The sequence below is a fragment of the Cricetulus griseus genome, chromosome 2, assembly GCF_003668045.3.
Source record: "Cricetulus griseus strain 17A/GY chromosome 2, alternate assembly CriGri-PICRH-1.0, whole genome shotgun sequence".
Lineage (NCBI taxonomy): Eukaryota > Metazoa > Chordata > Mammalia > Rodentia > Cricetidae > Cricetulus > Cricetulus griseus.
This window is the reverse complement of record NC_048595.1, coordinates 99820724-99832075: the sequence shown is the minus strand read 5'-3', so window position 1 is coordinate 99832075 and position 11352 is coordinate 99820724. Positions and strand designations below refer to the sequence as shown.

The 11352-nt window shown below is 48.6% G+C and overlaps 2 protein-coding genes across 2 annotated transcripts; both read right to left on the bottom strand.

Annotated features, from left to right (window-relative positions):
• Positions 1 to 428: 428 nt before the first annotated feature.
• Positions 429 to 1379, bottom strand: LOC100754601 (olfactory receptor 13C2). Its single transcript, XM_035439905.1, has one exon. The coding sequence runs from the start codon at positions 1377 to 1379 to the stop codon at positions 429 to 431; it is 951 nt and encodes a 316-aa protein (XP_035295796.1).
• Positions 1380 to 9525: 8146 nt separating this feature from the next.
• On the bottom strand, positions 9526 to 10464 carry LOC100754315 (olfactory receptor 13J1). Its single transcript, XM_027403617.1, has one exon. It carries the CDS (start codon positions 10462 to 10464, stop codon positions 9526 to 9528), a length of 939 nt encoding a protein of 312 aa, XP_027259418.1.
• Between the last annotated feature and the right edge of the window lie 888 nt (positions 10465 to 11352).

Below are 11352 nucleotides of genomic sequence, written 5' to 3'. Positions count from 1 at the left end.
CTTACTTCCTCTTGGGCTGACTCTTTAGTTTTGTGAGCTGGCCATTAGGTTTTCAAAAATCTCTGAGTCCTCTTTTTACTTCCAGGCAGGTGCCAGGCCGGGATTCTCCCCCATGTGTTAGATGTGGCCATGTGTGGGCTAGTGAGATGAGGAGTGCAAGTAGCCTGTGCCACTTCTGAGTGGAAGCGGTGAGAGCCCGTGCAGACTGGTTTGCTTCTCTCTCCCCTTGGTCGTGGTAACCGGCAGTCTTCTGAATTGTAAGCTTTCTAATCCTGAGTCCCAGAAAGGTGATGAGGAGCAGAACCTCAGCCAAGCTCTAATACACCTGAAGCACGAGTGAGAAGCACAGTGGTTTTTAAGCCACTGAAAGATTGAAGCCATCTCCCCAACAGAGCTTACTCTCTGCTGACTGACAGAGAGGATAGGAATTAAAAGTGGGACATTTTCCTGGCTAATAGACTGCCACCCAGCAGGGCTGTGACAGCAGCTTTCACTTCCATGTTCCTCAGACTGTAGATGAAGGGGTTTAGTGAGGGTGCCATAATCCCATAGAAGAGTGTGATAATCTTATCCACACTGGGGTCTTTGGCTTTGGGCTTGAGGTACATGAAGGATATGGTTCCATAGAAAATCACCACCACTGTGAGGTGGGCAGAGCAGGTGGAGAAGGCTTTGGCCCGGCCTGCAGTAGAGGGTACCCTAAAGATGGCGGCCAGAATGAACATGTAAGAGAGGCATATGAGCAGGAGTGGGGTCATTGTCAGGACAGTTGTGGCCACCATTAATATCAGTGCATTGAGGGAGATATCCCCACAGGCCAGTTTTAGCACTGCCAAGATCTCACAGAAAAAATGGTTGATGACATTATGGCCACAGAAGGGGAGGCGCCATACAAGGATGGAATGTAGCAGCGAGTTGGCAAAGCCTGTTCCCCAGCTCATTACTGCCATCCGTATACATAGCTGCCCATTCATGAGCTCCGAGTACCGAAGGGGCTGGCAGATAGCCACATACCGGTCATATGCCATCACAGCCAGAAGCAGGCACTCCGTGGCACCTAGCGCCAGGGTTATGTACATCTGCAGGGCACAGCCAGGGAAGGAGATGGTCCTTTGGGCATCCAGGAAGTTGAGTAGCATCAGAGGTATGAAGGAAGTGGTACCACAGATGTCTATGAGAGAGAGATGGCTGAGAAAGAAGTACATGGGGGTGTGGAGGTGGGGGTCCAGCACAATCAGCCCCACAAGGAGGGCGTTTCCCAGTAGAGTGGTGCAGTAGATGCCCAGACAAAGCACAAACAGGACTATCTCTAGGCTATGGTGCTCCTGGAGGCCCAGTAGGACATACTCTGTCACAGCTGTGTTGTTTGCCCAATCCATCTCATTCCTCCTCTTGCCACCTGGACCACACAGCTCTGCCTGGCTGGGAAATGAGTGAGATGGGCGCGGGATCTACAGCATGTCAGCCTTTCTCCAGAATTTAGTTCCACCATCTGTGGAAAGAGGGAGGTGGGCTTTAGACCTGCGGCTGGTCCTCTCAGCTGCCGTGCTACTGAGATAGCCAGGGGAGAAGGTGGGACACTCTGGTCCCCGAAACTCCTCCCTGTTCTCCACAAGTGATGTTCAGAAGAGACAATAGACTCAAATTTGATGTCTTCTTTGGAATGTAAGTGATTTTCTTTTCTTTCTTTCTTTCTTTCTTTTTTTTTTTTTTTTTGAGATAAGGTCTCCCTATGTAACCCAGGCTGGCCTCCTGAGTGCTGATATCCAGCTCCATACCCAGCTTGTTAAATGTCCTCGACTGTTCAAAGGAAGCTCTTTTTTAGATTACTTAATATGACAACCGTACTCATAGCATTTCAACTTCATTCATTCCCTGGGTATTTTTTAGATACCTACTCTGTGCTGGGTATTGTTTCAGATGCTGTGGTTCCAAAAGAGAGTGGGGAGAAAAAAAAATCACACTTGTCATAGTTACTGCCTAGCTCCCTTGACACAGGCAAGATGAGCCCTGGAAGGTAGGTGTTTGATGGGTGCTGTTGCTCCCCAGTATCCAATAGCTGGGCATCTCTCTCTAGGAGTTGCAGGACAGTCTCTTGATTTTAAAAGGGAAATGCCAGAGCATGCACATCTCGGTAGAACTGCTGCTCGTCAAGGGCCTTAACCTGGCTCTGAAACCTGTGCACCTGTGCCCAGTACTGTGGATGCAGCAGACTGTGTGATTCCTGCTCCCCTGAAGTTTAAAACTTCACCCTCTTGCTCTCAGTGACCTTGGACCCAGCCCTTCCTCTCTCCAGGCTTTAGACCCTTGAGAGTCTCTGAGTCTGAGATATAAAGAAACCGACCCTGAAGAGACTGGTCAGCTTAGTCGTCATGGGGCGTGTGCTCACAAAAAGCTCTTGCTCAGCTCAACTCCTGACAGTTGCAAATCAGGGAAAGTTGCAAACTCACCTCTCTGCCTGCCTTTCACTACCCTCTCACAGAAACACCAAGCGGGAATGGCAGAGGTGTCTGAGGCGCTCGTGAGCACACTGCTCTCTTCACCTGCCTCGTGAGAACTGCATCCCTTCTACACTTGCTTCAGTCTTGTTGGTGCACGTCCATCATTAGATAGCGTCCCCAGGTCCAGGCTCCTCCCTCTCCCTGTGAGAGGTCCTTGGACTGGACTGGCATTTCTCATTCACTACTCTAGGCTCAGTTGCACACCTTCTCTGTGTGGCTGATTCACATGACTCTGGCCACACTGATGGCCACACTGGTGAACAGGATGTTCACCTGGCTGTTGGCAGATGTATTTCACTGTGAATTGTGTTATGGTGCTCTTCCCACACTCCCCACGCTCCTCTCTGACTTGACTATTGAATAGTGAGTTGTTGAAGTGAAAGGGATATATCCAATTTGTCACTGTCACCCTCCAGTGTCCTTTTCCCGAGATGGCCAGTGATTGCCATTCCAACTGAACTGTGTGTTGAGGTGGCTGCTAAAACTGTGCCCCATATACTAATCTCTGGTATGAACACTCCTCCCCCCCACTAGAAAGATGTAGCTGCTGAGATTTGCTAGAGGAATCTGTTGGGGAGTGGCAGTGTCCTGCCTAGGGAACAGTTCCTTTTTCTTGGGGGGCCACCGCATCAGAGATATGGTGGGCTTCATCACAGCGTAAGGGTTCCGCTCATGACATAGGGCTGTGAGAACTATTCCAATCTAAGTGGAGAAAATGCTGTTGTGCCAGGCACCCAATGGCTTTGACTCACAACTGGGCACATGATGGAACACTAGGATCCACAGTCAGGGTGTGCTGGACTATGCTGCAGTAACACACAGCCTCATAACTTTAGCTAGCTTAACATGACAAGCATGTCTTAATACACTTATAATGTCAATTTCAGAGGGCTGGCGGGGGGGCTCTGCCACTTGGGACATCACCAGTTATGGCTGGGGAAGGACACACTGGAACATCACCAGCAGATAAATGTTCAGACCCAGAAGTCTGACGCACTGTATGTAATCTGCCCACAAACCACTGGGCATGTGTGCAATGCCAACACATGCTCAGAAGGAAGAGAACCAGTGAGGCCACGACACATCAGCACTGCATTTGGGCACCTTGGCATCTCATGGCACATACAAATCCATTCTAAATTGGGCATGGTGGTGCATGCCTATAATACCATGAAGGACACCAAGGCATGAGAACTGTAGGCTTGAAGCCAGCTTGGGTTACATGAAGAATACCAGGCCAGATTTTTTAAGTAATTTTAGCATCTGTCTAGATGTCACACACTGTTATGTACCAGAAACACACCATATTCAAAGAGCTGTGTGACACTGAGTGTCTCTAAGAGCCACGCCTCTCCTTTCATTCTATTGTCTAACAACACAAGGAGGCACAAGACAGCATGGCTGGGTCCTGGAGTAGAAGGGGAGAGACCTGGGTGTGAGCTCTGTCTTCTGTTCCTGTTCTGCTGAGTGACCTTGGCCAAGTTCCTCCAACTCAGAAACAGAGCCATTCAATTAGGTGATCTCTGGTACTCTAACCTCCAAACAGCCCCTCAAATTGTTTCAGAAACTTCTAACCCTGAGGCCTGGCAGACTAGTATTACTTTCCAAGGTAAATATCACATAAGTTTCATTGCTGGTGAATCTAATGATACCTCTTAATTCTTAAAAATGCAGGCTTCAAAAATTATTTTCATAAAAAGAAAAGGACATAGTAAATAGAAAGGTTTTCATTCTTTAAAATGCCTGGATTTGGGATATTTGCATCACCATTTCCACCACCACAACCATATGAGAGGATAGTGAGAGAGGCTTTGGAATCAGGCTGTCCCGGGCCATACCCAGCTTTGGCAATTGCTAGCATGTCCCCTCTTGCTCCCACATATATGTGTGTGTGTGTGTGTGTGTGTGTGTGTGTGTGTGTGTGTGTGTGTGTGTGTGTGTGTGTGTATTTATTTGTTTGAGACAGGACTATTGACTGGCCTGGAACTTGCTATATAGACCAGGCTGGTCTTAAATTCATGGTTATCCTCCTGCCTCTGCCTCTGTTTGCTAACCATTTTTGAGCCTCAGTTTCCTTACCTGTCATAGAGATGGTAGTGCTTCATTGCAAATGGTGATATATTAGGGATGCCTTGGGATGCAGCAAAGCTGTTAATACAGAGCCTGGCTCATAGTAAATATTCAGTGAGTGTGGATATTATTATTGTCATGTAATAAGTACTTTAGCTTTGAAATGTCTTGAAGAAGAGTTACTGAAAATAGCATGCCAGATGAATTCCTGATGCAGCAATGTAAGAATAGGTGGGGGTCTGGAGCCATGTTAGCTGACCTGAAGCTTGCAGGAGCTGGTGGGTAGTCCTGAGTTCATAACTAGCAGGTGAAAGGTGCTAAGGTGGGTCAGGCTGAGGGGCCCCAAGGATCAGCGTCCTGGTCCCCTGCTACACAGCCCGCCTGCTCCCTTTTCAGGGACCACACGGTCCCTGCCCAATTTAAAGTTCAACTCTACAGGCTCACAAACTTTCAGGTTTGCCAGCTGAGGGACTCAGGCTCCTGGGACTCCAGGTTCCTTGCCCTGTCCCAGGAGGTCCCTGCTGATGTGAGGTGGACAGAGAAGTTCGTGCCTTACTGTAGCCTTGCCCCTTGTATGCCGCAGGTCAGAGTCAGGAGTGATCATTTACTAGGCCTGGGCACCTGCACTGGAAAATGAGTTATCTCCTTCCAAGATTGCCTTGTGGCCTTAGATCCCTCCCTCTGTCCGCCAGCTTTGAGGAAGGCATTCCTAGGGGGTATGAGACCCCCCAAGTGCATGTAAGGGGTGTTTCAAATGCTCACTTCAGGCTTGTGAGTTTTTACAGGTTTTCCTCTTCCCTTCCTGGCCTTTTACAATAAAGATACTATTCACAATTTAGATACTAAAATACAGCTGTTATTAAGACATTAGAGTTTATAATTTCTCATACTGTGCCATGATATATCTTCTGGAATTTTATCAGGAGCACAAAGTAATGATTAGCTCTGATTTTTCTATCTGCCTCTGGAATGGTCTAGGCCTGTTTGCTGCCTGGGAGACACTTGAACCCAACAAGTCTGAGACCAGGACTAGTGTCTTCTCAGCCTTCCCTGCTACATTTCATTTCTGCACCACTGTGGATGGTGGTAGCATCTCCATCCATCCAAAAAGGCCCCTGAATCCCACAGTCTTCCCTCCTCCTTACCTAATTCTGCAATGCCAAACAGTACAGGTAAATCACATATATTATCCCACGTATCGCCTCCTCCCAACTATTTTACTCACGCCTGTCAACAGCCCCACCTTTTCTGTTCAGCCCTCCTCTCTGCTCGAGTGGCTGAGGCTGCATCACCAGCTTCCCCACTTCTGCCCCACCAGAGCCTCTACTCTGGGGCAAAGTGATCTCCCACTTCTTTAAAAGAATATCATCATTTCTCAGGTCCAAGGTAATATTCATTTAGAAATACTGAACAATATTGAAAATGCCAAGAGAATACAGTCATTGCCTGTAACCCCATTGCCCAGAGAGGAAGCAACTGTTATTAACATCTCATCATAGCTTCCCAGAATTTTCTACAGATTTAATCATATATTCATGTAAGAAATAATTAAAAATTAAGATTAGGGAGACACTGAACGCAATGTTTCCTGATCTACTTTTCCCACTCCTGTTGATTACATTGTGATAATTTCCTGTCATCTGGCATTTCTCAAAAAATGTTTTCTTGGGTGTGTGTTGTATTTGACCATTGACTCCATCTGGACATCAAGATTGGAATATTTTTTGTACTGTGGATTAATGTGTTTTGTGCTATAATTAATATTGTTATATGTAAATCTTTAACTGTGCCTGTGTGTGTGTGAGCGCGTGCATGCGTGTGTATGTGCGTGCGTGCGTGCGTGCGTGCGTGCGTGCGTGCGTGCGTGCGTGTGTGTGTGTGTGTGTGTGTGTGTGTGTGTGTGTGTGTGTAGGCATCTCATGTAGCCCAGGCCGATCCCAAACTTTCTGCGAGGATGAGGAGTGCCTTTAACTTCTGATCTTTCTGTCTCTGTCTCCTAAGTGCTAAGATTACAGGCATGTGGCACAATGCCCTTTATGTGCCCTTCATTTTTTTCTTAAACTAGATTCCTAGAAATGGCAGTGTAGGATTATAAGATCTGAAGTTTTTAAGGTCCCTGGTTCATCTTCCCACTTGCTGTATATATAAAAGGTCCATATTGCTTTATTACCACCCCCACGTATTTAATAATAGGCACAAGATGAGGAAAAGCTGTTTCACTGAGTGTGTGAGGGAAGACCATATCCTGTCAGAGATTGAAATAGCAGTAGCATGGCCTGACTGTTACTCACTCACGCATGCCCAGAAGGTGCCCAAGAGCAGTGGTAACTTTCCCTTGAGTCTCTGCTAGTATCAGCTTCAGTGGGGAGATGCAACCCAGCATTGCTATAGTGGCTTGAGGAGTTCCCTGCAGAGGAACCTCCTCTTGGGTAAAATTGAATCCTTGGCTATACCACAGGAAAAAAATCAACAAAAGTCAAAGAGACACAGGGGGAAAAAAGGTGTACAACTAAAGTGAGCATCAACTAGAGAGAGAGGGAAACTGCTTAGATGTCTTTAAATTGGATATATAAACATTTGTCACATTCCTTAAGATATGTAACTTATAACTGGGCCTAGTGGTGCACGCCAGCACTCAGGAGGCAGAGGCAGGCAGATAACTGAATTTGAAGCCAGCCTGGTCTTCATAGTGAGTTCTAGGCCAGCCAAGGGTCCTATGTAGATAGGACCTTGTCTCAAAAAAAGAATAATGTAATTTATAAAACTTGAAGATTAAGCAAAACTTGAAAGTAGTATATGATTTAAAAATATATTTATTTTTGTTTTATGTATATGAATGTTTGCCTGCTTATCTGTAGGTATACCACATGTGTGCAGTGTCCCTGGAGGCCAGAAGAGGGCATTGGATCCCCTGGACCTGGGGTTACAGACAGTTGTGAGCCTTAGTGTGGGTGTGGATCCTCTGCAAGAACAGTAAGTGCTCTTAAGTGCTGAGCCATCCCTCCAGCTAATTTCTCATCCTCCAGTATTTCCTTTGCAAATGAAATTGTAAGATGCATTATTTAGATGTAGAGATGAGAAGGGAATGCTAACATAGTTAAACTCAAGGCATAGACATTCTGGCCCTGAGTAGGTCGAGTTCTTGATAGGTCTGTGGTTAGTGCTTTTTTTCCCCACCCAAGACAGGTTTTCTCTGTGTAATTGTTCTTTCTGACTATCCTGGAACTCTTTTTGTAGACCAAGCTGGCCTCAAACTCTCAGAAATCTGTCTGCCTCTGTTCCTGAGTGAGTTCTGGGACTTAAGGGGTGCGCCCCCACTGCCCAGCTTGAGTCCTTGATTGTTTTAAACATCCTGCTTGAGATGTCTTTAGGAAAATGAGTGCTGCCTCCACAGGCAGTTTGGTTTCATCACTTGTGTTGAAGTTTCTTGACTCTTGGCCAGGCAGCCAAGCAAACTAGATCCCAGGGGGAGCGACTTCTGTCCCTTGCCCTGCTCCTTAATTTCCTCTCTCTTTCTAGCCTGGCTCACTGAGAGTCCCAGAGGAAGGAGGCAGGCCCAATAGGGGAACAGAGGGCTCGTGTGGGGCTGTGGTGGCCTGCAGCCAGTTAGCAGGAGGGCCAGACTGCTGCTTGGAGGTCCAGCCTAGCTCACTATGGTACAGGCGATGCCTGCCACTGAGGCCAGGGTGTGTGGGGAATGGATGTCCTCAGTGACTCTGCAGCTTCATGTGCTCATAAGCTTTCAGAAAAGGAAACTGTGGGGAGGCTGAGCGCCAGCAGGGACAGCTTTGGAGGCCTTAGGGATGGGGTGACGAGGGTAGAGCAGGCACCCTCAGATGAAGTAGGGATACTGAAAACTGTAGTTGCTGTTGGGTGGGGTTGGAGAGGAACCCCAGCTTACAGTTGCTTTTGGTGGTTGGTGTCCTATGATCAGACAGGTCTGGACTCTTGTACTTTCAGGCCTAACTTCTGCCTCCCTGCCGTCTCCCAGAGGACTAGGCATGCCTAATCTCTGTGGACTTCATCCCAGCTCTGTTCAGATCTGGGAAGGACCCTATGCTATCATGAGTGTCTCTACATTTTTGTGTTTGTGTATGTACTTCATAAAGGTGTTCAGGGCCTGGAGCTGAGACAGGCTGGATGTTGGGACAGAGTAGCATGTGATGTCCCCTGCTCCTGGTGTAATATTGGAAACCAAGGCCACCAGAGAGACATAATGGGAGGAGCAAATGGGTGTGAGCCTGAAGGGACAGTCAGTCTACCTGCACCTGGGGTGTGTGCTTTGACGAGCAGCTTCACAGGGAGAAAACAAGAAGAGCTTGAGGATGGGCAGTGTGGGGAAGGGCGAGGCTCACATTTGGCTGCTGTGTGGGTCTATGAGGGTGTGGGGAGAAGGCTGGGAGTTAGACAGGCAGGCAGGCAGCTGTGAGGGCCGGCTGAAGAGCATCTGCTTCATCTTGAGAGCATTGAGGAACCATTTGTGGATGTCAGTCAGGAGAGTGATGCAATCTTAAGTGGTTCTTAAAATGCTCCTCCCCCCAATGCCCCACTGAAGAGAGACTCAAGATGACAATCCTAATGACTAGTATCTATTTATTTATTCGAGACTGGGTCTTACTCTGTAGCACAGGCTGACATCAAATTTACCCTCTTGCCTCAGCCTCACAAATGCTGGTATTATAGGTGTGAGCCATGGCACCTAGCCATGAAGTCTTTAAGCATGAAGTCTTGAAATCAGCCCAGAGGCTACTGTGGAGGCCCAGGGACAGACGCTGGGCACTAGGACAGGGAATAAGCAGAAGATGAGTAATTCTATGTCAGGATTAGTGAGACTTGGTGCTGTGTCTCTGGAGTGGATGTCCCCGTAGTTCTATGCTCTGCCCTACCGTGGTATTGGCATATGGTGACCCACCAACAAGCCAGTACCCCTACCCATGCAGAGCCCTGCCTTCCCTCACCTACAGGCCCACCTACTGCCCCAAACTTTCCTGGCAGCCTCCTTCACCTCCTTGTTCCTCAGGCTGTAGATAATGGGGTTCAACATGGGTGTGACCACAGCGTAGAGGACTGTGAAGACCTGGTCAGAGATGCGGGCCTCCTTGCTCTTGGGTTTCATGTACATGAAGATGATGGTGCTGTAGAAAAGCAGGACCACAGCCAGGTGTGCAGAGCAGGTGGAGAAGGCTTTGCGGCGCCCGGTGGCTGAGGGCACCCTCAGGATGGTGGCCAGGATTAGCATGTAGGACAGGCAGATGAGGGTCAGGGGTACAGGCAGCAGGAGGATGGCACCCACCAGCAGGAAGGCATCGCTGACTGATGTGTCACCGCAGGCCAGCTTCAGCACAGCCAGGATCTCGCAGGTGAAGTGTCTGATCACATGGTGGCCACAGAAGGGCAGCCTCATGGCAATGACTGTCTCTGTCACTGACTTGAAGAGGCAGAGTACCCAGGAAGTGCCTGCCAGCGTCAGGCAGAGCCTGTGACTCATGAGCACAGGATACCTGAGTGGCTGGCAAATGGCCAGGTAGCGGTCATAGGCCATGATGGCAAGCAGCAGGCACTCTGTGGAGCCTGTGGAAAGGCTCAAACACATCTGGATGGCACAGCCAGTGAAGGAAATGGTCTTCTGGGATGACAGGAGGTGGACCAGCATCAGGGGCACAAAAGTAGATGTGTAGCAGATGTCCAAAATGGAAAGATTACCCAGAAAAAAGTACATGGGTGTGTGTAGGCGGGCATCCAACATGCTCACCGCCACGATGGCAGTGTTCCCCAGCAGGGTCACCAGGTACATAGCTGAGCACAGAGGAAACAGTAGGTGCTCCAGGGCCGGGTAGCCAGAAAAGCCCTTCAAGATGAACTCAGAGACTGCTGTCCTGTTGCTAGGCTCCATACTGCAGGGTTCTGGCTGGATATACAGTGGGGAGGAAGGATCAAGGGTTCAGGGTAGTGGGACCGCAGAGATTGTTAAGGTCTTTTCCAGCTTGGACACACTTTCTGGGACTTTGGGACAGTCTCCTCACCATCTGTAGGCTTCAGCGCATCCATGTGAAAAGTGAACATGGTTCAGAGCGGTGTCCCTAAGAGGGTGTTCATGGCAGTATGCACAGGCAGTCTGAAGCATCACTGTGGGCCAATGCTGAATGAGAAATTCGTCAGTCTTTAAACGGCTAATGTTTATTGGTGGCTCTCCAAAAGCAGTGTGCTCCCAAAGTTATCTGATCTTAGATCCCCTCTCACCCCTTAAACTACCACAGACAAATCATCTACGAACAGAGTTCTGGAGTCGATGAGCTGGGTCAGAGGTCCTCAAACTTGAATACACCCTGAACTTTCTTGTTAGGCTGTCAGAACACAGCTCATTTTCCTTCCAGAGTTTCTGGCTTAGGGTCTCTGTGTGTTGCTGCTGCTCTACTGTCACAGGCGTGAATGTCTCTGAAGGTCCTCCTGGCTTTGAGGCAGCCTCTGAGCCATTGCTTACCTGTTCCCACTATCTGGAACGTTCCCTTCCCATTTATCCCTCAGCTGCAGTAGTCTGATTTGTCTTTTCAGATGAGCGCTGGTCTCCATGCACTCTATGCTTTGTGTCTCAGGTGGGTGGGTGGGTGGCTGCAGGCCTCTAAGCCTGTGAGGGGGCCCCACCCCACCCCACAGAGATGCTCTATCAGCAGCTTTGTAGGGGCTGACGCTTTAGAAGTTGCTTTGTTGTGCACTGTCTGTTGAAAAGTCAAGGGACCCAGAGACCCAGTCCCCAGTCTTATTTTCTCCCATCCAGAGCAAA

Excerpts from the sequence above, each read along its gene's own strand:
- LOC100754315 (XM_027403617.1), bottom strand. The coding sequence starts at position 10,464 with ATGGAGCCTAGCAACAGGACAGCAGTCTCTGAGTTCATCTTGAAGGGC.
- LOC100754601 (XM_035439905.1), bottom strand. The coding sequence starts at position 1,379 with ATGGATTGGGCAAACAACACAGCTGTGACAGAGTATGTCCTACTGGGC.